The sequence below is a fragment of the Salvia splendens genome, chromosome 16 (assembly GCF_004379255.2).
Source record: "Salvia splendens isolate huo1 chromosome 16, SspV2, whole genome shotgun sequence".
Taxonomy (NCBI): Eukaryota; Viridiplantae; Streptophyta; class Magnoliopsida; order Lamiales; family Lamiaceae; genus Salvia; species Salvia splendens.
The window spans coordinates 18,023,104-18,049,132 of NC_056047.1; the positions used below are offsets into that span (position 1 = coordinate 18,023,104).

The 26,029-nt window shown below is 35.9% G+C and overlaps 2 protein-coding genes and 1 long non-coding RNA gene across 8 annotated transcripts; 2 read left to right on the forward strand and 1 right to left on the reverse strand.

The window, feature by feature from the left end:
* The first annotated feature begins 4,866 nt into the window (after positions 1-4,866).
* Positions 4,867-5,651, forward strand: LOC121771332. Its single transcript, XR_006043988.1, has 2 exons — positions 4,867-5,263; positions 5,387-5,651. It is a non-coding gene; the product is annotated as an uncharacterized LOC121771332 (long non-coding RNA).
* A 7,558-nt stretch (positions 5,652-13,209) lies between these two features.
* LOC121771776 (villin-3-like) lies at positions 13,210-20,476 on the forward strand. Of its 5 annotated transcripts, none has more exons than XM_042168648.1 (24): positions 13,210-13,535; positions 13,758-13,863; positions 14,385-14,525; positions 14,807-14,906; positions 14,992-15,060; positions 15,144-15,380; positions 15,486-15,663; positions 15,755-15,887; positions 16,116-16,275; positions 16,350-16,500; positions 16,581-16,684; positions 16,768-16,926; positions 17,021-17,089; positions 17,166-17,234; positions 17,337-17,474; positions 17,986-18,114; positions 18,294-18,441; positions 18,555-18,565; positions 18,651-18,791; positions 18,894-19,019; positions 19,152-19,208; positions 19,337-19,574; positions 19,686-19,867; positions 19,956-20,476. In XM_042168648.1, exons 3-24 carry the CDS (start codon positions 14,470-14,472, stop codon positions 20,067-20,069), a joined length of 2,769 nt encoding a protein of 922 aa, XP_042024582.1. In that variant the 5' UTR covers positions 13,210-13,535; positions 13,758-13,863; positions 14,385-14,469; the 3' UTR covers positions 20,070-20,476. The 5 variants fall into 5 exon arrangements, with proteins under 5 accessions (XP_042024582.1, XP_042024586.1, XP_042024581.1 ...); XM_042168652.1 differs by having other exon boundaries at positions 13,758-13,858; XM_042168647.1 differs by having other exon boundaries at positions 13,210-13,863.
* Positions 20,477-21,573: 1,097 nt separating this feature from the next.
* LOC121772560 (short integuments 2, mitochondrial-like) lies at positions 21,574-24,683 on the reverse strand. Of its 2 annotated transcripts, none has more exons than XM_042169703.1 (8): positions 24,444-24,683; positions 23,759-23,863; positions 23,537-23,614; positions 23,170-23,311; positions 23,011-23,081; positions 22,652-22,748; positions 22,165-22,385; positions 21,574-22,093 (listed from the first exon to the last, which is right to left on the reverse strand). In XM_042169703.1, the coding sequence occupies exons 1-8, from the start codon at positions 24,591-24,593 to the stop codon at positions 21,854-21,856; spliced, it is 1,104 nt and encodes a 367-aa protein (XP_042025637.1). In that variant the 5' UTR covers positions 24,594-24,683; the 3' UTR covers positions 21,574-21,853. The 2 variants fall into 2 exon arrangements, with proteins under 2 accessions (XP_042025637.1, XP_042025636.1); XM_042169702.1 differs by having other exon boundaries at positions 24,429-24,683.
* Positions 24,684-26,029: the final 1,346 nt, after the last annotated feature.

The window sequence follows — 26,029 nt, forward strand, 5'->3', positions numbered from 1 at the left end:
GATAGTATGCGTGCACGGGATTCCGGTTAGCTGCCACAATCTGCAGGAGCATGTAAAATCGTGCATGTTGACAATATATTGGCCAGACGGCCCAGTTACTTGGTACGAAGACTGTCCGTTCCATGTAGCCATCCACGATGAAGCCCTCGCTTACCACTTGTCAACAAGCTCCTTGATTACATGAGGGACTGTGTAATCGTAGTTTTTGATCCACTGGCCTCTGATCTGAATTCTTTCCATTTGACTTGTTTGAATGTCCTCCAACATGCTGATAATTGCTTTCTCTTGAGCCAATGCAATCTTCGAATTGAATGTCTCACAAATGTTGTTGAGGAGCACATCACAACAAGTGTGTGGAGAGAAAAATGCCTTGACCCACTTTTCTTTGGGAGCAACTCCAGAAAGCCACTGATGTGCTTGGGGATACTCGGTCTGCAAAGCATCCATCTTGTCCACATAATGTTCGAGGGTGGTACTCTAGGCAATCTCCCACAACCTGTCTTTGAAATTTTCTCCAACAAATCTCTTCTTGAAATTGTTGTATATGTGCTGAATACAAAAGCGATGCTCACTTTGTGGGAATTCCTCAACAATCAACTTTGCAAGCCCCTGGTGCAACACAACAAAACATTACCACATAATCACAGTTCCAGTACATAATGTATTGATCAAATCACAGATAAAATAAAATCACATACCACGTACATTATGTAATATTGAAATCACAGCGACCGTACCTTTTGTTGGTCAGACATAAACACATATCGTGGCCCATTTGCATGCAAGTTTAGGTCATCAGACAAGTACTCCACGAACCACTTCCACTGGACATAACTCTCGGCTTCAGTCACAGCCCAAGCAATCGGCCACCAGCCATTGTTGGGATCAACCCCCATTGCTGTCATGAGTTGTCCTCTGTACATCCCTCGCAAGAAACAAGCGTCGAAGAAGATAATTGGCCACATAACTGCATCCATCCCTTTTTCAATGGTCCTAGGCAGCAGTAGAACCTCAGGAATCTCGGACCCACGGTGCCAGTATCCCTCGTATTCTCATAATGTATATGAATGCTGGAATCAGGGTGCGTCCGCTCCAATTCGGCTTTGTAGTAGAACAAGTTTCTGTATTGGGTTGTCGCAGAGCCGAATATGTCGTCCAGTGCGTGCTCTCTGGCCCGATATGCCTTCATCCTACCTATCTTCAGGCCGAAATCTTCATCGACACACTTCCGTATAGTTGCAAGTGGAATGTGAGGGTTGACTTTGATCTTCTCCATATAACGCTCACCTAGCCACTTTGTCGTCAGCCACTTCGAATCCAACACCTGAGAGCATGTGTGCGCGTGATCACGTTGCATATTCATCACAACGTAATCATGACCGTTGCGTATTTCGTGCTTCCTCAAGTACACATACCACTCACACCCTTGCCCTTTACAAATCGCACGAAGTTTGTCACCGTCATTTCTTTTCACGTGCACCCGCCTTTTGGTCATTATTGCGTACTGCCTCAACATGTCATAGAAGAAATCTCTATGCTTAAAAACATCACCATGCTTCCACAACGGAAGCTCATTACTCTCGAGCTTGAACGGGGTAAACTTTATGCCGCTCTTCTCCAAACCCTCCAAATCCTCGAGGTCATCACAATCTTGTAGCTCGTCCACAACTTCTTCCTCGAAAAGTGGGTTGTCTGTCATGTTCCTCTTGTCCACATAAGGCGAATACTTCCTCCGTCGTTTATCCCCTGACCCCCCTGACCCCGGCTGGTCTTCGCCTGCACTCCGCTGGTCTGCATTCTCTGGCTCCTGTCTCGCCTGTTGTTGTTGGAAAATGGATTCGTAATATGAGGTAAAAAAATGCTCATCTCGGCACATGTGTGCCAACGAGATAAAATGGTCCATCTCATCATCTTCATCATCAGTCGGCGGTCCCTCGTTATGTAGATGGCAGCCGTCCGGAACGTACTCAAACGATGGAATGTATACCTCCTCTTGAGGTTATACTCCCGGACCATCATGTACTTCCGGAATACCTTGTACTTCGGGTCCAGCTTGCACTTCCGGTCCACCATGCACTTCAGGCCCATCATGCACTACCTGTCCAACTTGTTCCCCATCACGTTCAAGTCCGGACATTAGCAATTCATCCGGAATCTCCTCTATAATGGGAACTTCCGACTGCAGTTGACATTGAGGTTCGGCTGAAAAATCCAGGGTCGGGTTGTACACACTATCGTCAACATGCTGAACATCTTCACTATGAATAGATTGCCCCATCTGATTTAACATAAAATCACAAATGAACACCATACATACAAGCATAAATCACAACTCTATTACAAAGGTGGGCACTAACCTCTGCCACGCTATCAGGGTCTACAATTACTTCATCTTCATGCTGCCCAATCTGACCAATAGATGAATCACATATGAATACCAAGCAAAAACAACAAATCACAAACATATTCCACAGTGGTGTACTAACCTCTGCATGGTCTATAACTGCTTCAACCTCAACCTCAGGTTGTTTAACGTGTTCACCATTGCTACCTTGTTCATATTCATCTTCTACCTCAACCTCATCTCCATATTCGCATTCATGGACATCTCCTTGTCCAATAACTCCATCGACTGCATCATTCTCTTCAACCTCCACCACAACAGCTTCTGCTTGGTCTGCACTACATGATGCAAATGCATCCATCAAATTCTTACGTGCTGCCTCCTCTTCCCTCTTCCATTCGCGACGTTTGTCTTCTAAACTTTTGGTCAAAAACTCTTCAAACTCGACATCCCTAGGGTACCACTCAAGCATCAGTAATGGTGCCGATGGTTTCCTCTGCTCCTCGTGCTGATGTTTATTCCTTTTCGGTTTACTCTTACTCTTCGGCACAATTGGGTCCGGTTCGTCAAGCTCTTCAATGACCACAGTGGGTTTTTTACAAGCGTTCACAAATTTTAGAAACTCCTTCGCTTCTTCTTTTCGCTTCTTGAGCAAGGCGGCTGCCTCTGTCATCTCCACGAGATAAATGTGAACAAGCTTTGTGCTAGTAGCCACGACTTCGAGAAAATGGGCCAGATATGGATCGTCCGTAATGGGCAGCAATGGACCTCCTATGTCCACGCCCATACAGCCATAACTGTACATTGGATGAACGTAATAGAACTCACATATGGTTTTCCTATTGTACCCCAACCGCAACACCATTGCGGAAAGATCTAAGTGCTCGAATTGGCGAATCCAGCAATAGTCGAAGAATGTCAATTGCCCCCCAACATACTTCTTCTGTCCATTGATTTCGAAGATTGACCCTCCGTGATGAAAAGCGACGGAAAACATCCCGACATGGTCCCCTGTTTGGGTTTGTATAGAATTAGAAAACTTCCAAATTTAAACCAACAAATTTCACATATAAAGTCCTAATTTCCCAAACGCGACGACATCAAAACAATTTCACAAAACAACCAATTTTCGAAGCCCTAAATTGTCACGACCGCAGTTAGCTAAGGATAGCATAACCTGGGAAACCGTGACTAAGGATGGATTATAAGAAACGGGGATAGAATTTAGGGGAAATAAAGCCAAAGCAGAGCGAGAAACACAAAAATGAAGTCAAGCAGTGAAATTACTTATAGCAAAATACACTCGATTATACAGAATTGAGTGACTGTTCATACAACTCCTGTTTATCAGAGTCAAAAGTAAAATAGGCATTCCCTTTTTATTCGGCATAGCGGAAACAAAAGAACACGGTCCATGTGTGGAGACATGAACCTCCGAGAGTTTTATTCATAGTTAGCTACTAGCTTGCTCTTCACAGCACTTGTCCCTCCCCCTTTCCACGACTCAACCTGCACATTTAGAAATATATGCAGGGCTGAGTACAAAAGTACTCAGTGAACACATTGCCGAAAATTACACATATACATTTGAAAATATTGTCAAGCCATCATCACAGTAATACTCGGGGCTTTATTGAAAAGACCCGATCTTACTAAAAATATTCACATTGGGCCCTTTTTCTGTACTTAGCCGTATCTGATCACATTGTGCCGTCGAGATGGTGTTCTCGCACGGTCACCTTCTCTGCCGTTCACGGTCAGAGGTTCCAAGTAGGGACACCATCCTACCAGGACTCACAATCGAATCGATTCACATATATCATCATTCATAATTCACTTTGCCTTAGCCAAACAGATAGACATCATACACAAAACATTTATGGCAAGACAACTTCTTTAAAGATCACGAACACGTGTTCGTGTGCTCATAAATTGCGATTTGTGTTTTAGTATAGGAAGCTCACCTTGTTCGTTTAGCTCTTTTAACTTGAACCTTTCATTCCAACGTTACTTGCGAAGGTAACCTTTTGAAAAAAAAATATCACAATAGGAAATACTAATTTAGTTTTAAACTGATATAATTAAATGAGAAAGAAAGATCTTAAGGTCTAACCCTATTATTATTACTATTATTATTATTATTATAGTTATTATTATTATTATTATTATTAGTGGGATTATCCTTCATTAAGATTTTTCTTACATTATTTATTTTTACTTTGTTTGCAAATTCTATTCCAACTAAAATTGGTGTTCTATACTTTACTAATTATTTTAGCTTATTTTATTCTTAGGCTCACAAATAATTAAATTTTGAAATGGGCTTCAAAATACCCTATGCATTGAAATGCCTTGAAGCCTCTAATTAAATTGAAGTAGTTGGGCTCTAATAAATTATATGGCCCATTTAATTAATTCATGAGCCCACAAAAGAAACCAACATACTAAATACCCTACCATTTGTCTTCTTCCCTCATTTACAAACACAATGAAAAACAGCAGCTTATCCCTCCTCTCCTACTCGGCGCCGCCACCCGCCACCGCCCTACCAGCGCCGCCGTTCCGGCGGCGCCCCTTCTTTCTCCATCTTCTCTCTCCCTCTCCTCTCTTCTCTCTTCTCTTCACCGCACCGTCGCCGTTGTCACTGCGGATCCGCCACCGCCGCGGATCCTCCTCCACCGCCGTCATGCAGAGGCAGCGGCTTCGCCGCCCTCCTCCGGCAGTCCGGTCGTCTCCGGAAAACGGTAGATCGGTGCTCCCTTCCTCCTCATCTCTCTCTCTTCTCTCCCCTCTTCACCGTCGCGCCGCCATCCTCCTCCTCCGTCCGTCCAGGTTCGCCGCCGCGCATGCACGGGCTGCGGCTTCGTCGCCCTCCTCCCAGAGGTCCGCCGTCGGTATGCTCCGTCTTTCTCTCTCTCGGTCAGCCTCTCTCTTTTCAATATATATATATATATATATATATATATATATATATATATATATTCTTAAAGATTTTATTACTTTTATTTTTGATAACTTTGTTATTTGCATTCAATTTTCCAGATTTTTAAAGATACGGAAACAGTGGCTTTCGGAGCAAGGGTCGTCGTTGGTTGGCGTCGGAGTGTCAAGCTTACTGCCGGAATCCGGCAAGTTCATAAAGATAAGTATTCGTCCCTTTTCTAGTTGTAAAAGCAGTAGGATCCTAATTGTTTTTTTTTATCTACAAATTTTGGTGATTTTGGTGAACTAAGAGTGTATGGTTGCTATGTGGATGAATAAGTAGTGAAGGTACAGTATGATTGAAATTTCTAGGGAGGGCAGATTTTAAAAAAATGCATATACTTGTATGTAAAAGTAAAGGAAAAAGGATGGTTTGAGATTCACCTTTTTTTTTGTGCAAAGATGTTAGATTGTAATGAAGAAGTTGTGCAATCTCCTTCGTACTCTTTATCTTTTGTGTGAGTTGTGTGTAGAGAAATGGGTTGTATATTTGAATATACAAAAGTGGCAGCAACCTGACAAATCTAGAGATGTTATCTCAATTTTTTTTTATTAATATTTTTTTTGACAAGGAATGATTGTCCTTTAGAACTTTGGTAGTGATGTTGTAGCTTTAAGTGAGGTGTAGGAAAATAATTAAGCCCTTTTGGTTGCAGCATTAAATGATATGTCGGAAGTGACACATTAAGCCTTGGGACTTGCCTCTCCTTTTAATTATTAATATTACATATATGTATATATATGTTTATCATTTATTTATTTACTTGTTTATTTGGTGTAGGTATAATCAGCTCAAGTTGGTGGCCGACCTCGTTGAAGTACCCGATTTTCTCAAATCGTAGGATGTTATAAATTCTGTTGGATGTATCGGACATTATATTTTAATTTTTTTTTCTTCTTTATTTATTTGTTTTAAATTTATTATATTTATGCATATGTAATATATCTACGTGTTCTATTCATTTACTTGACGTCAAACAAAGGACGATGATTTCGTAGCTCGGATTTAATTACATAAAGGTCAATTATATATGTAATCAAGCTAATAATATTGTTTCTAATAATATCGGCTTAGCGGGTCGTTACATAAATCACAGTCAAAATTGCTTGCTTGGAATTTTAAATTTGAACTTACTATATTCGTCTTCCGGAACAAAGAAATCCAGCCGAGGATCGCGAATGCTCCACGTTTCTGGGTCTACGTCGATTATCTCCGGTCGAGCCCTTCTACCGTATCTAGGTGATGCCGGAAGTGATGGTGACGAAGACGATGACGTTGGCGGCTTCTTTTTGCCCCTTGAAGAACTACGGGCGGAACTTCGTCTCCGTTTTGGAGGCATTGATGAAAATGGCGTGAAAGGCAGCGGCGTTTTCCGAGAATTAGTAGAAAATTGTGGTGAGATAGTGTTATGCCAGACGAAAATGATGAAGTGAAAGTTGATTGGAGGGAAAAATGAAAGAGCAGCAACCGCCTAATTATTTTGGCGAAATGGCAAAATATTGGAAATTACAATGCAGGTCCGAGAATGGGAAAATAATAGGGGACAAGACCCATGCTTTGCTGTCACATCAACTTTTCGTCATCCCATCAACACTGCATGCAGCAGTGGCGGCCATACAAAAGGGCGATTTTGCCCTTCCAAGCCCTGAGGGTGTTATGGTCCGAAAAAACACATTTTGTGATTACATATTTTGTTAGATTCCTTTGATGAGATTTTTAAATGTTAGGGGTCTCTGCTGTTACACAGCGAAAAGTTAGTGCCCTTTTGTACAGTTCACTCTAATAATATATATATCATAAACGTTTGAGGATTTTTCTCTCACCCCACACTCTCTCCTTTCTCTCTCCCATTTCTCCGTCTTCGAAATATATGTGAACTCGTGTGGTTTTCAGCCGTCATATATTCCCACGAAGGAGGTCGATGACAGAACAAGAACTCGTCCTACTTCGTCGAGTGGATCCTGAACAATGTCAAGTTAAGTGTCTGCGACATTCCTCCCACGGGGCTGAAGATGTCTTCGACGCTCATCGGGAACTCGACATCGATACAGGAGATGTTCCGCCGCGTCTGCGGGCAGTTCACGGCGATGATCGGCCGGAAGGTTTTCCTGCATTTGTACACTGGGGAAGAGATGGAGTTCACCAAAGCGGCGAAGCGGAGAGCCACAGAATGATCTGGTGGCGGAGAACCAGCAGTATCAGGACGGCATCGCCGACGTGGAGGAGGACTACGACGATGGCGGTGCTCAAGATTACGAGAATTGATATAGTATAAAAAACAGTGCAAAATGCCTTTTCAATAATTTTGTCTTTGTATATTACAGTAAGTTTTTTATTCATTCATCATATATAGTATGATTTATGTATGAAAATTGATAGAAAAGTTAATGGGACGAGGTCCTACTTTATATATTAGTTTTATAATAAAATATGAGTGAAATGAGTTAGTAGAATGAGTTAGTGGAAGAAAGGGTCCACTTATCAAATAGAGTAAAAGTGAAATGAGACATTTAATGGCGGACGGACTAAAAAGGGGAAAAAATGGGACATTTAATGGCAGACGGAGGGAGTATGTTTTTTCAGATAAATTTTTATTTAATCATTTCATAGTTTTATTTTTGTTTTTCCTTTTTCTTTGTGTGTGCTATTCTTTCATAACTTGTTCTTTTTCGTTAAATTATCTGAAACATTTTATCAATGCAGTAGTAATGAAATGATTTATTTAATAATATGAAAAAATTATAAATAATTAAATATTTTTCTTATTCATATTTGAATTTTATAATAAAATAATTTAGTCACTAGATGCAGCTTTTTTTCATTATCGTTTTCATTTTTTGTGTTATTTTTAATACTCCCCCGTCCCCAAAGAATATGCACTTTGAGGTCGGCACGAGTTTTAATGTAAAATTGGTGAAGTAAAAGAGAGGTAGAAAGAAAAAGTAAATAAAATATTGTTAGTGGAGAATGAGTCTCACCTCATTAGATAGAAAAGACTTTCCAAAAATAGAAAGTGCATATTCTTGTGGGACAGACTAAAAAGGAAAGAGTTCATATTCTTGAGGGACGGTGGGAGTAGATTTTATTATATGTAATATTTTTTATTTTAATTGAACTAGAAACTCTAATTTTTTTTAAAAAAAAAGAGAAAGATATAAATTTATACTTTAAATATTAAATAGATGAGTTAAGAACATACAGTTTTTTTTATTGAGATTCGAGTATAACTTTTCAAAAATTAAAAATTAATAAATTATTGTTTAATACGAAAATAATTGGATGAATTCACTTTTCTCATTTTAGATTATTTTAATGTATTATATATCAACGAATTGATTAAGAATTAAGAATATAAAGAATAGTAAACTCTACTAATACTATATCAAATATTTTTTTTAGAGTTAACAATATTAATAATTGTAAAGAAATGAGAAAATATTAATTATATAGCTTTAGAATGAAAATTATACTATGAGTTAAGAACATGTAATTATTTTTTTGACTGAGTTTTAATGCTCTAATAATTAAAATTTTGGAACGTAAAAAATTAATATCAAATTATGAAAAACCGCATACTTTAATACTTAGTATCACTATTACTACATTGAAGATCAAATTTTAGTTTCTTGCATTATACAGTAAATTGAGCTAAAAATTCTAATGTTTTATAAAAAAGAAAAAATATTAATTATATAGCTTTAAAATATTAATAAATGAATTAAAAAAAATAAAATTTTGTAATGTATATATAAAATCAAAACCGCATCTCAATCAGTATTAATATATCATACTGAGTATAAGTACGATAAGATTTTAATTTGTTGCTTCGTATAGTGAATGAATCAAGAACTCTAATATTTTTAAAGAAAGAGAAAATATTAACTATATATTTTTAGAATATTAAATATATGAATTAAGAATATGTGATTATTTTATCGAGGTTTAACGTAACGTTCCAAAAACTAAGAATTAAAAGAAACTAATATTTTAGAAAGTAAAGAATTAACATTGAAATTATGAAATTCTTGAAATTAAAACCGTAAACTTAATGAGTACTATTTCATATATCATATATTCAATTTTAATTGTTGCATGTTACAATTATTTAAGCTAAGAACTCTAATATTCTATATAGAAAAACAGAAAATATTACTTTAAAATATGAAATAGATAAGTTATGAACATGCGATTAATTATTTTTTCTGGGTTCAACATAATCTTCCAAAAACTATAAATTAAAGAAAGAGAAAATATTAACTATATATTTTTAGAATATTAAATATATGAATTAAGAACATGTGATTATTTTGTCGAGGTTCAATGTAGTGTTCCAAAAATAAGAATTAAAATAAACTAAAATTTTAGAGAGTGAAGAATTCAAATTGAAACTATGAAATTCTTAAAATCAAAACCGTAAACTTAATGAGTACTATTTCATAGTATATCATATATTCAAATTTAATTGTTGCATGTTACAATTATTTAAGCTAAGAACTCTAATACTGGTATAACGAAAAAGAGAAAATATTAGTCACATATCATTAAAATATTAAATAGATAAGTTATGAACTTGCGATTAATTATTTTTTCGGGGTTCAACATAATCTTCCAAAAATTATAAATTAAAGAAATTATTATTTTGAAAAGTTAAGAATTAAAATACGGAGTATAAATTCTAAAATAATTAAATTAGTAGGACGAACGAAAAAGAAAATTAAGCCTATTTCTATAGGACAAAGGTAGTATTGTATACAGCAAAAAGTGAAATTATCATTTGAATATATTAGAAATATGAAATAGATAAGATAATAACATGTGATTTTTTTATCGAGGTTCGATTGTAACGTTCCAAGATAGTTGTAATAGAATTTTAAAAAATCAAATTTTAGAAAGAAAAAAATCTTAAAATCAAAGCCATAAGTATAGTATCAAATTTTAATTTGATGGATGTTATAGTGCCCTGAGGTAAAAACTCAATTATTTTAAAAACATTATATAAATTTAATTAAAAAAATATATATAATATACAAATTAATGGTTTTTTCAGGATCAGATATGGATATTTATTATTTAATCGATAAACTATGAATAGGAGATTTAAAATTGGGGTTAGTTTTAGGGAGTATGAATACGAGATTTAAATTGGGGTTAATTTTAGGGAGTATGAATAGGAGATTTAAATTTGGGGTTAATTTTAGGGAGTATGAATAGGAGATTTGGTTAGCAATATAATTAATAAATCACCTAGGAAATATCAAGATAGAATAAGGAGTAAACAAACGAGATTAATCGATGGATAAATATTTGAAGGAGCAAAAAAGGTGGAACTTTAAAAGATTAATCGATGGAGTAGGAGTATATAGATATGGAGATCTTAATTTGGAGATTTATATCAAGATTAATATTTTCTTTTTAGGATTTAAAATATAATAGGGACAATTTAGTAAATAAATAATATAATTTATATTAAAACCGGTCAATATTAAACTGGTTTGGTCCAATTAAAATATTAAGGGCATTATGTATGTAGAATTTATGTACGAATATATTTTCCCTAATTTATATTCTACTAATTCATTTATTCATATTTTATTATTAATTTAATATATTGTTGATGTTTTTTTAATGAAATAATATTATTTTTTTTTTATGTAAAGATGATATTGTTTGACTTGCTTACAATGGCGTCCACGTTATTAAATTGCCACATCAAGTACAATTTTATCCGAAAAAATCATCATGGAATAGTTACAAATAAATCCAACTTTATTCTTTTATTGATTATCCCAAAATTTGATTAAACTTCTTAATTTTTTTGACAGTTTACCCCCTATTATATTTAAGTCGATGTTATTAAGAATTTGAGAAATAAGTCTATTATTCACAACATGCATGCAAGCAAACAAACAAATTAAATATACACAATTAAATTTAGTGTCGCCTATAATGATATGCAATTAAAAAATTGTTTCAATAAACATTTAAATTTATTTCTACATTCTCTCTCAGCAAAAACAGAAATAATTAAAAAGAGCAAAATTCACTAACAAGGTGAGTTTGCAATGTTCTGTATGGTCCACAAACCACATGAATGCAGGAGCCGGCAGACAAAAAAGTCGAACAAATATCTGTTCATATCATTAAAGTGCGAAAAATATATATGTTCATTAAAATTATCTTAAAAAGGCGAACCCCATAAATATAAGAAAAGGTTTTATATTTCAGTTATATTATATCCACACCTTTATCTAATATTGTAAAACGTAAAATTTTACCATGTTATGGATAAAAATGGATTTTAGTCTTGTGTTTAAGTAACTAATTATGTCAAATTATCGCCATCACATTTAACGGAATCATCACTTTTTAAAAAAATAAAAAAAATTGACCAATCACAGTTTTAATTCATCATACTATTCTTATTCTAAACCAAGTCGCTTGTTTAAACCTAAAATAGACTTTAGTATTTAATTTATTCTCCAAAACGTTTCGAGTTAATTTATTAAATTGAGTGCGAATTGTTTGGCTGAGTTATTTGTTAAATTAGTTTTATCATATAACAATTCATTATATATCACTAGGAAATAAAGGAGTTGTATCACTCTGCCCATATGTCTACACATACAGACATACTACTATAATATGTTTCACATTTTATATTTCATAAATTACGACAAAGATCATAAATTAAATACACAAAATTACCTACAAATCACAAAAACCGTATGTATCATCTTATATAATCCCCATCTTTGAATTTAAAGGAGAAAATAACAGATTGCTGCTTCTATTCGCAATTTATGAGATATAAAAGGTGTAATAAGTTGCGATCATAGTAAATGCTCGCAGATCATGTGTAGCCACGCTTTGAAAATGCAAAAAAAAATTGATAAAAATATGAAGACAATTTTTTGGAAAAGTAATGAAAATGGATTAGTCTACTAGTTTTAAAAATCAGCCAAAAAAATTACTACTCCGTATTATGTATGGATATATTGGCAATAATCAATCAGCAAAAAATCCAACGTGAAATATTTTGTTGATGTTTTTAATCAAACAACGTCATTTTATAAATAAATAAGTACATCTTTTAGCTCGCTAGCAGTAATGTACCGTTATACACTTATAAATTTTCAACTACCATATCAAAGTAATAATTTACTAAAAATTTTTTGTTATCAGATATTGAGATAATTACAGTTACAAACTAGAAATTTGAACGAAATTTCTGTGGGTTTGCTAAACATAAATACTTATGTCATAAGCATTTAAAAGAAAACGGTTAGAGCATCTCCAATGCACGGATGTCCTACTCGGACATCCAATAGGACTTCCCAAAAACATCTTCTGTCACGTCACTAGGACTTCCCATCCCACTGCCACGTCACTAGGACTTCCCCTGCACAATCCGCCATTCCCATCGCCCTTCCCACTAGGACTTCCCGCAATAAAAAAAACAACAAATTCACAAATAAAGCAATTTACGTTTACGGAAATAAAATTTCAACACGAATACGAAAGAGAAAAATTAACAGCTTCATTAAAAAAAACTTACATGATTCGAAAAAAAAAATTACATAGTAATAAAACAAGCCGTATATATAGAGTTTTAAAAAAGAAAAAAAAAATTAATACCGGACGTCTGACCCACGCCACAATGGCGGACGTCCGCCCGCCCGTCGCCCGGACGTCCGAGGACATCCGACGTTCTTACGGGACGTCCGTATCCGAGTTGCTTCGTTACAATGGCGGACGTCCCGGTCGCCCGTCGCGGATGTCCGACCGGACGTCCGCCATTGGAGATGCTCTTAATAAAGCATGACAACAATATTTCTCCAAAAGTTATAATGGAAAAAAATATAAGAAGTGAATTTAAAGAAGCCGAAAAAGGAGGCCCATAAAAAGAAGAAAAGCCAACATGGCTGGTGCTGCCACCATCACCGGATCTTTCCTCAGTTATGTACTCTCTCTCTCATTCGCCTTCTTTCTCTCTCAACGTTTCTCTCTCTATATTTATCACTCCCTCCTCTATCTCTCCTCCTCCATTGTTGCCCAAACGCTGCCTCAAAAAACACGCCGTTGTAAAATATAATTATCGTCGAATTTAGGAATCGTGTGATCAGAAACAGAGATGCAATCACAGAATCGCTGATTTCAGCCGTGTAGATTTCATGCAGCAATGATTCAATTACCTTTTTCTCTATTAATGTGAATCATTTACCTCACTTGTCCTTTCATTTTGCCATCACCTTTGCTTTTCTCTTTTTTCGCATTACTTTTCACCTTCTGAAAGTAGGAGTTCCAAAAGGTTTTGGTGATTGGATTGGCTCTGTTTGTTGCTTTTTTAGGGATTCTGATTATGTTTTCGTCCAATTTTTGTTATCATGACTGTGATTGCCTTTTTTTGTTTCCGGATGTTGTTGATTGGAGGTATGATCGGTTGATTGTGAGATGGAAATGCTTTAATTTACTGTCATGAGGTTACTTCATCTTCTGCAATAGATGATCATTTATTGAAAAAGTGCTCAAGAGTAAGGTGATTTTTGTTAATTAGTAGTACTAGTATATGTTTGAGTTTGATTTGTCACCTAGAGTAGAATGTGTTATATTCGATCATCGAGTTTAATAAGTAAATTGGTCGAGGGAAAGGCCTTGAAGGTGGAGTTGCAGTTTGATGTTTTGTTATATTGAATATTGTGAATTGATTAGCTCTATTAATTGGTTTAGAATTAAGGTTTGTGAAAATTATAGCAAGTGTTTGAATATAACTGAGGCTTCTGTGATCAACATCGTGTTGAATATCTGACTACTTAGTTGGCAATTGCCTTTTGTTAGTATGATCAATCACCAAGAAACTCGTTTATGTTATACTTGTTTAGTTGTTTTGGATGCTAGTTTTGCGTGGTAGGGGTGTTAGTAAACACTGAAATATTTTTGCCGATTAGATATCATCACTTGAACCGAAATAACTGAATCTTTAGCAGGAAAACTATAATTTTTTGTAATTTTTTGTGTTGGATAGCTGTTTGAAGAATTTCTTTCGTTGCTTTGTTTCAGCAATTGAATCTGCTGACGCCAGTTCAACCATCAGTTGCTCGGAGAAATCTAGTTCCCATTCCACGACCAAGAACAGTATAACCTAATGGCTAACGCAGCAAAATCTCTGGAACCTGCTTTTCAGGGAGTTGGTCAAAAAGCGTATCCTTACTTATGGAGACAATTCTTGTTGCCTAATTAAGGCCACGCTTGGTATGATGGAATGGAATGAGGGTGAGATGGAGTGGGGGGTTGAATGGAATGGAGGTTGGAATGGAATGTAAATTTCGTTGGATTTCTTTGCATTTTCATCCATTCCCTCATTCATTCCATCATACCAAGCATGGCCTAAGTGTTGTACATATTGGATGGTTTTTGCATCTTTAGTTTGTCATGTATTCATCATGAATCTACCTATCTTGTTAAACTTAATTCTAAGCTAGAGGGCTAGAGATATGGAGAATTGAGAACTTCCAACCTGTTCCCTTGCCGAAACCGGACTATGGAAAATTCTACTCCGGAGATTCTTATATCATTCTACAGGTTCGTCCGTTTTAAGTAATGTGTCTATTCATAGAAGGAGAAGAAATATGCATTCTAGACTTAATTCCATGTCTTTTGTGTCTAGACAATTGCTGGAAGAGGAGGCGGTTATCATTATGATGTACACTTCTGGCTCGGAAAGGATACTAGCCAAGTATGATTCTGTTCGATTCTATTGTTATTTGAAGCACTCTAGTCACGTTTTATTTTTTATACATGATGTCCACGTATTCTTAGGATGAAGCAGGGACTGCGGCTATCAAAACTGTCGAACTTGATGCAGTTCTTGGCGGCCGTGCTATTCAGTACAGAGAATTGCAAGGACACGAGTCCAACAAATTATTGTCATACTTTAAACCTTGTATCATTCCACTAGAAGGTGGTGTTGCATCCGGTTTTAAGACACCCAAAGAAGAAGAGTTTAAAACTCGATTATACATCTGTAGAGGAAAACGTGTTGTAAGGTTGAAACAGGTAGGCAGCATCCATATGCTGACCAGTAGAATAGGTGTTGCGCCCGGTCTAAGACACCCGAAGATTGGTTGGTTGTGTATAATAACTTGTCTCTGTGTAATGCAGGTCCCGTTCTCCCGATCATCATTGAATCACGACGATGTCTTTATTCTAGACACTGAAAACAAGATATATCAGTTCAATGGTGCAAACTCCAACATTCAAGAAAGGGGAAAGGCATTAGAAGTAGTCCAGTTTCTGAAGGACAAGTACCACGAAGGGACTTGTGATGTTGCAATCGTTGGTGAGAACTGTTTTTCTTTTTCCAATGCTCACTTCTTTATCTATGTGGAAGTAATGATAATTTCTGTTATTTTTATTTCCTCTGTCTACAGATGATGGAAAATTAAAAGCTGAATCAGATTCTGGTGAATTCTGGGTTCTCTTCGGAGGTTTTGCACCCATTGGTAAAAAGGTTATCACTGACGATGATGTTGTTGCGGATAAGACTTCCCCACAACTTTACAGGTAGTTGTTTAGCAATATCTGTCGCAGTTCTTGATCGCAAAAGTTTCCTAAGTTGTATGCCTACCATCAAGTGGCATAAAATGTATACGAAGTGTTAAAATCCATGTTGTCTTGTGTTCTTCCATAAAACCTTCTTCTTTTCCTCAATGTATTAGTCGAGGTGCAAATGATTGTCCCGATTATTTACTGGATGGACTAATCTCGATGAATTGCTTTTCTTCTTCGCAGCATAAAAGATGGCAATGTTAATGCCATAGAAGGAGAGCTTTCCAAGTCACTTCTTGAAAATAACAGATGTTATTTGTTGGATTGTGGCAATGAGATATTTCTTTGGGTTGGCCGAGTGACTCAAGTCGACGAGAGAAAAGCTGCTAGCCAAGCTGCAGAGGTGGAAATCTAACCTCCCATATTCATACTTAAATATGATTAATTTTATTCCTCAAAGCCAAGTGACAATTTCAGGAGTTTGTTACTAGCAAAAGTAGACCAAAATCAACACAAATAATCCGGCTTATTCAAGGTCATGAGAATCATGCTTTCAAATCCAAGTTTGACTCCTGGCCAGTGGCATCAACTACTGCTGTTGTCGAGGAGGGAAAGGGGAAAGTAGCAGGTACATTTTAGTCCTGAGCTACATAGATATTTACTGACATGTCGGCTGAGGTATGAACTTCTCTACCAAAAAACTTTCAGCCTTACTGAAACAGAAAGGTGGTGGCGTAAAGGCAGCTACTAAAAATGCTCCAGTTGTCGAGGGCATCGTTCCTCCTTTGCTTGAAGGAGGTGGAAAACTAGAGGTTTAATTTCATTTCATGTTTGAGACTGGTATAATGTACTTTCTTACCTGAAGATGTTTTGAACTTTTGAGCGATATTTCCAGGTTTGGCGAATCAATGGCAGTGAGAAAACTGCAGTTCCAGCAGAAGAAATAGGAAAATTTTACAGTGGGGATTGCTACATTGTGCTTTACACATATAATCACCATGAAAGAAAGGAAGATTTCTATTTGTGTAGCTGGATTGGGAAAGACAGTGTTCAGGTACATTGCTTCTTAAACATTATGTAAGCGATCTATACTCAATGGAAATTAATCCTTTAATCGTTTTATCAAACTTGACTTTTCCAATCCCCAGGAAGAAGTAGAGACAGCTACTAGATTGTGTAATACAATGTATAACACCCTAAAAGGGAGACCAGTGCAGGTAGCATTCCACCTGGTTTCACTAAAATTAGATACTTGTGAATTACAAAGTTATGACATGATGAATGTTTTGGCAGAGCCGGATATATCAAGGGAAAGAGCCACCTCAGTTTATAGCCATATTCCAGCCCATGGTCACCCTTAAGGTGCCTTTCACTTCTTGTCGTTGGAAAGTAACATGATCAATCTTTTTTAACAAATAAAAAAGGAGTGTCAAACATTTACTACAACCTTAAATCTTTTTTAAGGGTGGAATGAGCTCTGGTTACAAGGATCATATAGCTGAAAAGGGCGGAAAAGATGAGACCTACACTGCCGATGGTGTTGCATTATTCTGCATATCTGGAACTTCTGTGCATAATAATAAAGCTCTGCAAGTTGATACGGTATGCTCAATGTGATTCTCAATTTTGAAGTTATTTCTTTTCGACATTTTCCAAAAATCCGAGTTTCACTTTAATCAAATATTGTATGTTACTACTTAAAAAGATCCACAAATGCTGTTATATTTCTCAGTAAATGTTAGCCACCGACTAATTTGATTTTTCCAGGCAATTAATAAATATATACCTAATCCTAGTGTATATGTTGGTTCGGGAAATATTTAGATTTGAGCTACCAATCTTGGAATCAAGAGATAGAAACCTATGAAGTTGCAATACACCATGTTTAACATCTTCCATATCTGAATTACTACCTGGTAACTATCACCATGAATTTGGAAAACTGTGTCTGGAATGGAATTGCAAGACAAGTTTAACGATCCAATTTGAATTTTAAATTGGATAATAATTCTATTGATATCTATCTTCCCAAAATGAGATATCATTGGCTTCATCATGTGATCTGATCATCTTTATTTACTATGGTTATCTCAAAGCCCTTCTGTCTTTGTAGGTGGCCACATCATTGAACTCGAATCAGTGTTTTGTGCTTCAATCTGGAACAACAAATTTCTGTTGGATAGGGAATCAAAGTACCGTTGAGCAGCAGCAATTAGGAGTCAAGGTTGCAGAATTTCTGAAGGTATGCACTTTAAAAGTTATGAATAGTCATGCATAAGATGCCTTTCTTTTTATTTGAATATTAAATTATGGATTTGTACTTGCTACAAAGATCTTGTCTACTTTGAATAGCTTATTTCTGTTAGGTACATCTCGTTTTGCATTTGATGATATTAATTCCGTGTTTCTTTGTAAACCTAGCCTGGATCACCAATCAAGCACACTAAAGAAGGAACCGAGAGCTCGGTCTTTTGGGGTGCTGTCGGAGGGAAAAAGCCCCACACCAGTAAGCAGTCCACACCCGAGACTCCCAGGGATCCTCACTTGTTTGCTTACTCCATTAATAAAGGTACCAACATTTCTGATGCAATTTTCATTCCTCCCTGGATATATTGGAAGTAACAATGTTTTGCTTGTTCTGAATCATTTTATTATGATGACATGCTGGCTTATGGAATCCAGGAAAATTTGAGGTACATGATGTAACGAGTATTTTTCATGATTCATGAAGTACCCTTGTAGCAATTCAAGCACTAAAAACTGTGTTTTATACGATAGGTTGAAGAAATATACAGATTCTCTCAAGATGATCTGTTAACGGAAGATATGTTGATACTTGATACACATGCGGAAGTGATTGTTTGGGTTGGCCAATTAGTGGACACAAAAGAGAAGCAATCTGCTTTCGAGATTGGACAGGTAGTACTAGTGATCATCATCTAAAATGTTTTCAATTGCTGAGGTCGTTCTTAAAATTGTTCTCTCGAGAATTGCTTTATTGACTGCTGAAACTTACAACAGAAATACGTGGAGATGGCTGCCTCACTTGACGGATTGGCCCCAAATGTTCCACTTTATAAAGTTTCTGAAGGAAATGAGCCATGCTTCTTCACCACATATTTTTCATGGGATCCTGCAAAAGCAAGTGTATGTTACACATATTCATGGTTTTTCGTACTAAATGAGATCACAATGTGCTTAAAATTCTATAATTTCTCAAACACATTTTTGTGCTTGTTCGTTGAAATGAGGGCTTTTTTTCTTATTTTCCTTAAACAGGTATATGGGAACTCATTCCAAAAGAAGGCTTTGCAACTCTTTGGTTATGGCAATGAGGTAAATTTCCAGTTTATGCAATAGTATTACATTTGACGAAGCATTTTGCTCAGTGTATTACATTTAAGTTTCAGCATTTTTCTTGAACTACATTTGCTTGATCTAAGGCTAAGCTGTGTGAAATTCAGGATAAGTCCAATTCTTCGAATAACGGGGGACCAACTCAAAGGGCTTCAGCTTTGGCAGCTTTGAACTCTGCATTCAATTCTACTTCATCTCCGAAAGCAGTCATAGCCCCTAAGGGCCAAGGGCAGAGAGCTGCTGCAGTGGCTGCTTTATCTTCTGTTTTGACTGCTGAGAAACGATCACCCGAATCATCTCCAGGTCGAAGGCTCAGAAGTCCACATGCAGAAGCTAGTCCTACTGGTATCTCTTTCTCTCTCTACCTGTCCATCTCCTCTCTCTCTCTCTCTAACTAAACGTTCATTTGATTGAATACTGAATTAAACCCAATGCAAAATGTTTGTTATTCTACAGCTCGAACTCCAAGGAGGAACACAGATGCTTCTCCCTTTGCGGAAGAAGCCAAAGAAAATTTGGAGCGAGCTGAGCCTACTGAAGAGACTAATGAGGAGGAAAACGAGCAATACGGGGGTACATATAGTTATGAGCAGCTCAAATCCAAGTCCGTCCGAGGGATTGATTCCAAACACCGAGAGGTTGCTTACATGATCTTCGATCATATTCATCTCTTCCAAAAATCATCACAATGAGACTAATCCCCTTTGAACATGCACTGATTATTAGGCCTATCTTTCTGAAGAAGAATTCCAGACAGTGTTTGAGATGAGCAAAGGAGCTTTCTATAAGACCCCGAAATGGAAGCAAGACCTTCTCAAAAAGAAAGCTGAGCTCTTCTAAAAAACTCGCATTTCTCCCTCAGGTCTTCGTGCTTCATCTCATATTTCAACTGCACCTTATCTCTTACTACAACTACCTACGTACTTACTCATAAGTATTTTTGCTCGCCATTGCTGCAAATCGTTAGCATTGGTTTTGGTTCCTTTCTTTTGCTTTCAACTCTTCTCTGCATTACTCAACTTTCTTTTCTTTTTTTTCCTGCATCCTTTTGATCATTTTTAGTACTCCATTTTTTACATTTTACGTGTTTGATCAAAAGGGTGTAAATGTATTGCTATTACACTATTTATGAGACTAGAAGGAGTGCAGATGATATTGCTTCACGAATTGTATGATCTTTGTTGGTATTATTGATACGTTACTTGTGATTCATGGAAGGTGGAAAATACAAGGAAGGTTTCGATTCATTTTAGTGTATATTTATTTTACATGGAACCCTAAATCGAACAATTTGTAATGCCACCAAACAAGCTCGCCGAGCTGAGCCCTAAAGCTTGGATTACTTTAATATTCAGGTGTTTGAGCTCGGCTCGCCATCTAATCACCGAGCTCAAGCTTGCTTTTAGCTCGACTTGTGTGATACTGGATGATCCTACATTTTAGCTCGAGCCCGGCTCATCTATATTAGTAAATTTGTGTTTGAGCGATCTCATGCAAGGCTAGAAGAATATTCAAAATGTGCTTGTGATTGACATGTTACTCGAGCTCGATTGAAGGATCATGGACAGAAGCTCGCAAACATGCTCGTGAATAATCCACACATCATAAAGCTCGAGCTTGGCTCAATAAAATTATCGAGCTCGAAATCAGGTTTGGGTCAACTTGTATACTATCAATGAGCTTCAAGAGCTTGTATGGAGCTGAGGCTCACGAGTAGCTTAATGTTCATTTACAACCCCAACTAAATGCAAACAACAAATAACTTTGAACGAGCCTTGTCTCTCTGGGAGCACTAATTCTTTTTTTAAAGGGAAAATTGCATGTAAAATCACAAAATTTGGCCAAGCTCATTTTAAAATTTGAATTACAATTCATGAAGTTTCAAAAAATAATAATTATCCAATGTCCAGTGAATGCGAAGATGATGTGAGACATACATGTAATAATTTTGAGGGAGGAAGGAGTAGAAGAAGAGGAAGAAGGAAAATGGTTATTGTGTTTTCTTCTTTTTTATATAAACTGAATTATGTATTAATATTATTAGTATTATTTATATTGTTGTTGTATCTTTCCATTAGTGGCGCAGGGCAATCGAAAAATGTTGTGAAGAGAGCAGCAAGAAGCAAAAAGTGAAAATGCTAAATAAACTTCATTAACGAAAATGATTATTCTTTTGAAATCCTTCTCTTTTTATAAGAAAATGCTACAATACCAATTTAGTCGAATTTAAAACCATTCTTGCCTTTTTCTTACTGGTGAAAGAATTGCTGGTAAAATGGATTAAAAAGTTCTTCACTCGCTTGTTTTTTCTCAAAAAAATGAAATTCAAATTGGAGGCGACCGGTTATGAGAATCGTGTGTACAAAAGTTACAATACTAAAAACTGAAAAAATATTCAGATATCATCTTCTTATAGACAAGGTTTATAGCTCTAATTTATCCGAAACCAAGAACTACTGTAATAGACAAATCATCAAAACTTGCTGGAGCGAGGTGGTGAAAAGCTGACCTCACTCCCAAGATTGCATCGAGAAGCTACGCCCGATGAAATACACTACTTAACCCTACATGTATCCGTACGGGAAGAGGAAAAGTCGAGAAATTAGCACGTACTGGGTGTGGATTCATTGATCAGGGACATCATCAAGGATGAAGGGCCCAAGCTTGCCCATTCTGAACAGTGTGAGGAATTTCTTGGACGCCATTGTTCGAGCCTCTGAGGTTTTATGGGGTATCTTCAGAGCCTTTTGCAGCGCTTCAAACTGCTGGTCTATAAGATCTCCAAACTCGCCCTCATCCTCCAAGCTTCCATTGAATTCCATTAGAGTCCTGCACAGCGCCCCTTGAACGCGCGTCACAACATCCTGCAAATTAGTCGAAAAAAGTAAGAATGATAACTATAGTTTCATATTCATCACATTCAACACTCCTTTACCTCGATGTAGACAACATCAGATTTAATGATAGGAGGTCTTTTCCTCTTTGGCAAAAGATTTTCAAGGCTGTAGTCAGGTTTATCATCTACACTTTCGAGACGCCTGTCACTTCCTGCATCCATGAATCGCCTCCAATGAAGAGGAGTGCCTCGGCTGTTCAGCACTGCTAGCAAATATTGAGCTATCCGCTCCTCGCCAACTACGGAGTCCTTCACTGAACCTGCCAAAGATAACAGTAAACTTGATGAGATGATAGCTGCTTCAGGGAGCATTCCCACTTGAAGCTTCCACGATTAACTTATTCCTGAACAACTTTAGACGAGGTTGAACATTTTGATAGAATTTTGAATTTAATTCCACTAGTTTTGAAGTATTTTAAATATGATGTGTGCAATAATGTAATGGCATGTGTCCATATATATATGTAGAATCTTCAAAAAACCAAATCCACAACAACAAAAAACAGCCTTAAGAAAGAACACGAACCTGCCGCAGCTAGCTTTAACCCCGTTTCTATATCTGGGATACTTGGAATCAACACTCCCGGCGTATCAAGAACATATATGCTAGGTTGATGCGCAATCTAGAAGAAGATTCAGCATCAAGTTAGGTCATTGAGAAGAGTAGCGGGAAGTTGAAAATATTGAACAGATAATAACGCTGGAACAGATATATCAGTGACACAAACGGCCATGCAAATGATACGAATATGTACAGTGTACACATCCAAAGTTGTTGAAACTTCTTAGCAAACTGCATGGACATAAACTACGGAGAGCAAAGAATCTCAAAGTCGTTATTAGTAAGATATTTCTCCGATTTTATTTTGGGACGAATATGTCTACCTTGAATCCAGCAATATCTTGAGTGACTCCAGGCAAGGGTCCAACAGTAGCTCGCTTTCTTTTCTCCTGCACTATGATGGAACTTCGACCATCATTGCTTGCTTACCACAGCTTAAGAGTAAGGGAAAGCTATAAATGGTAGTGAAAACGAAACCCCACCTGGAAACCGAGATGATGCTATTTGATGGATGGAATTGATCAGTGCAGACTTTCCAACATTGGGAACTCCGACCACCAGGACAAGGAGGGTCGGCTCCTTATAGATAGCCTCCTTCATTTTGTACTCTACGAGATCTAGAAGCTTTTGCACATCAATCACAAGTCAGCAACACTAGGAAGAAACTTACAACGATGAGGTGAAAAAGTTACATTTACGAGCAGCTATGAAAAATCTTGATTCGTTACACAATTTAGTTGTTTGATTGCAAGGCATGGTTGTGAATACTTATAATTTGAGGAAAAACTAAACCAGCCTTTTGAACAGAATGCTCCTAATTCATATACACAAACAGAAAACAAAACCAACCTTTTGAACAGAACTTCTGCTGTGCGCATTTATCGTTAAACAGTCCTGTTTGATTGAATCAAAGTACCGAGTCCATTTCTGCACGAAATTAAAAGAGCAGATGGCAGACGCTTAACTATAATTTCTATAACATTATAGTTACAAACAGCCTAATGTGCACAGACCCGCAAAAACACACACACACACACATAAAAGATATACACTTGAATCCCAAAGTATTACATGCATGATGTTGGGGTTGGCCAAATCTTTCTTATTGAGAGCAACAACGCGCTTCTTACCCGCCAGCAAAGGCTGCAGCTCATCATTTTTAGATGACAACGGTATCTACACGAATTCAACAAGAGTTATGTCAGGAGTTGGTTACTCATAGTCATAATCAAGACATCATATCTACATTACTTAAATATCACAAAAATCTATTCTTTTATGGAAAGAACTTTTTGTGGCAAAAATCTAGAGAACAAACTAACTAAACTCATAAAAAATTATTCATCTGAATCATCTTCATAGTAATTGCAATAGTCTCATTCCCAGAAGAGAAAACATGGGAGAATAAGGCTCATTATTTCTTCATCCCAAATTCAACTGATAGAACGACCTAATTTCACTAACATTACAAATACAGCTCAATTAAAATCCTCAGTTCCAGAAAAACTTGATAACCTAAAAAATTATTAATTGACACATGGGAAAAATGAAACTAATCAAGCTCGATTAGCTTCGACGGCTTCAACAAATACAGCTCTATTAACGTCCTCAAATTCTCCATCGTCGTCGATTTCTGCAGCTTCTTCACTAACATCCTCAACTTTATAAGCAAAAAAAATAAACGAATTTACGAAAATTAAACCAGTGAAGGTCGATAGAGCTGGATTGGAGAGATTCTTACACGGGCGTCACGTACTTCGATGACAAAATCGGAGAGTTTGAGGCGGTCGCGGATTGCCCGAGTGGCACTAGCCATGTGGCCGGGGAACCAATTGACCTTACCGCCGCCTTTGATGAAGCCCATTTCACCCACTAAGGATGCTTTCTTCACTGCGTTTCTCGCCATCCCCAATTCTCTCTCCCTCACCTCAGCCGAAGAATTACCAAAGAGCGAAAAGCATGAAATGAATAAACCCCCAAAATCAAAATGACTCACTATCTTCACATACTGTTTAAATCAAATAGTAAATTATTATTTATAATTGAATGAATCCACTTTTCTAATTTTAGATTGTTCTAATATATCACATGCCAACGAATTGAATAAGAAAAATATAAAAGAATCATAAACTACTATACAATATCAAATACTAGTATTAAATATGTAGCTTTAAAATGTTAAAAATAAAGGACATGTAATTATATTTTGATTGTACTGTCCTAAAAAAATTTAAATTTTTGAACGTAAAAAATTAATATCAAACTTATAACTCTGATTATTTAAAGTTTAATAATATTAGATCTTTTTAATACCTCTAATGATTTGTTATTAAATTATTTAAACTAAAATTTATAAAACTAATTTGTAAAGAAATCCAATATTTTTTATTTGCTAATAAAATTGTACTACTCTATATTTTAAAATTTTCTTTAAATAAATGCAATAAAAGGGGAATAGATAAAAAAAATTATCCAGTCATATTTTAAAAGATTGTATATATGATTCACGTGTTAATTAAATGCATGCATAATATATGCATAATCTACATTTATATCCTTAAATGGGTTATAGGTGTAATAAATAAACAAATTAATATAGGGGTAATAAAGTAAATACATAAAATAAAATTTCAATTAAAAATACCATATAATATACAATTACCATTTTAACCTCATTATGACTGCCATTATGTCTCTAAAACATTTCTCAATATATTTTTATCAATTAAAATACAGGACATCTTTTAGATAATTATATGACATTATAACTTTATAATACATCTCATCATGTTTAAAAGGAATCATATTTTATTTTATTTCTTTGGATAATTTTACGTAACACGTTGGAAATATAAAATTTTCATAAAATAAACATGTGATCCAATAAAAAAATTAGTGTTATTCACAATTTTATAGAATATTGAAAATAAAAGTCATAAAGACGGTATGCAAGAATCATTAATTGTATTTTGCTACTATTAGTTTTGAATTTGTTATATATCTGTCTACCATTTTTAAATATGCAGTGCCATATATACGATCATTTGGTACAGAAAATATCCCTAAAATCTAATTCTAAACATCCCCTTCCAACATTACATATCTATGATTTTTTATTTCCAAAAATGAAAATGTCCCCAAATGTAGCCCTTTAAAACCGCCTCCAAATTTACATACATATAATTTTTCATTAACAAAACTGAAAATATCCCTAAAATCTAGTCATTACCTTCCAAAACATGAAAATATCATTAAAATCTAGCTCAAAAAAACGCTTCTAACATTGCATTAATTACATACATATAATTTATTATTTTTCACAAAATAAAAATATCCCTAAAA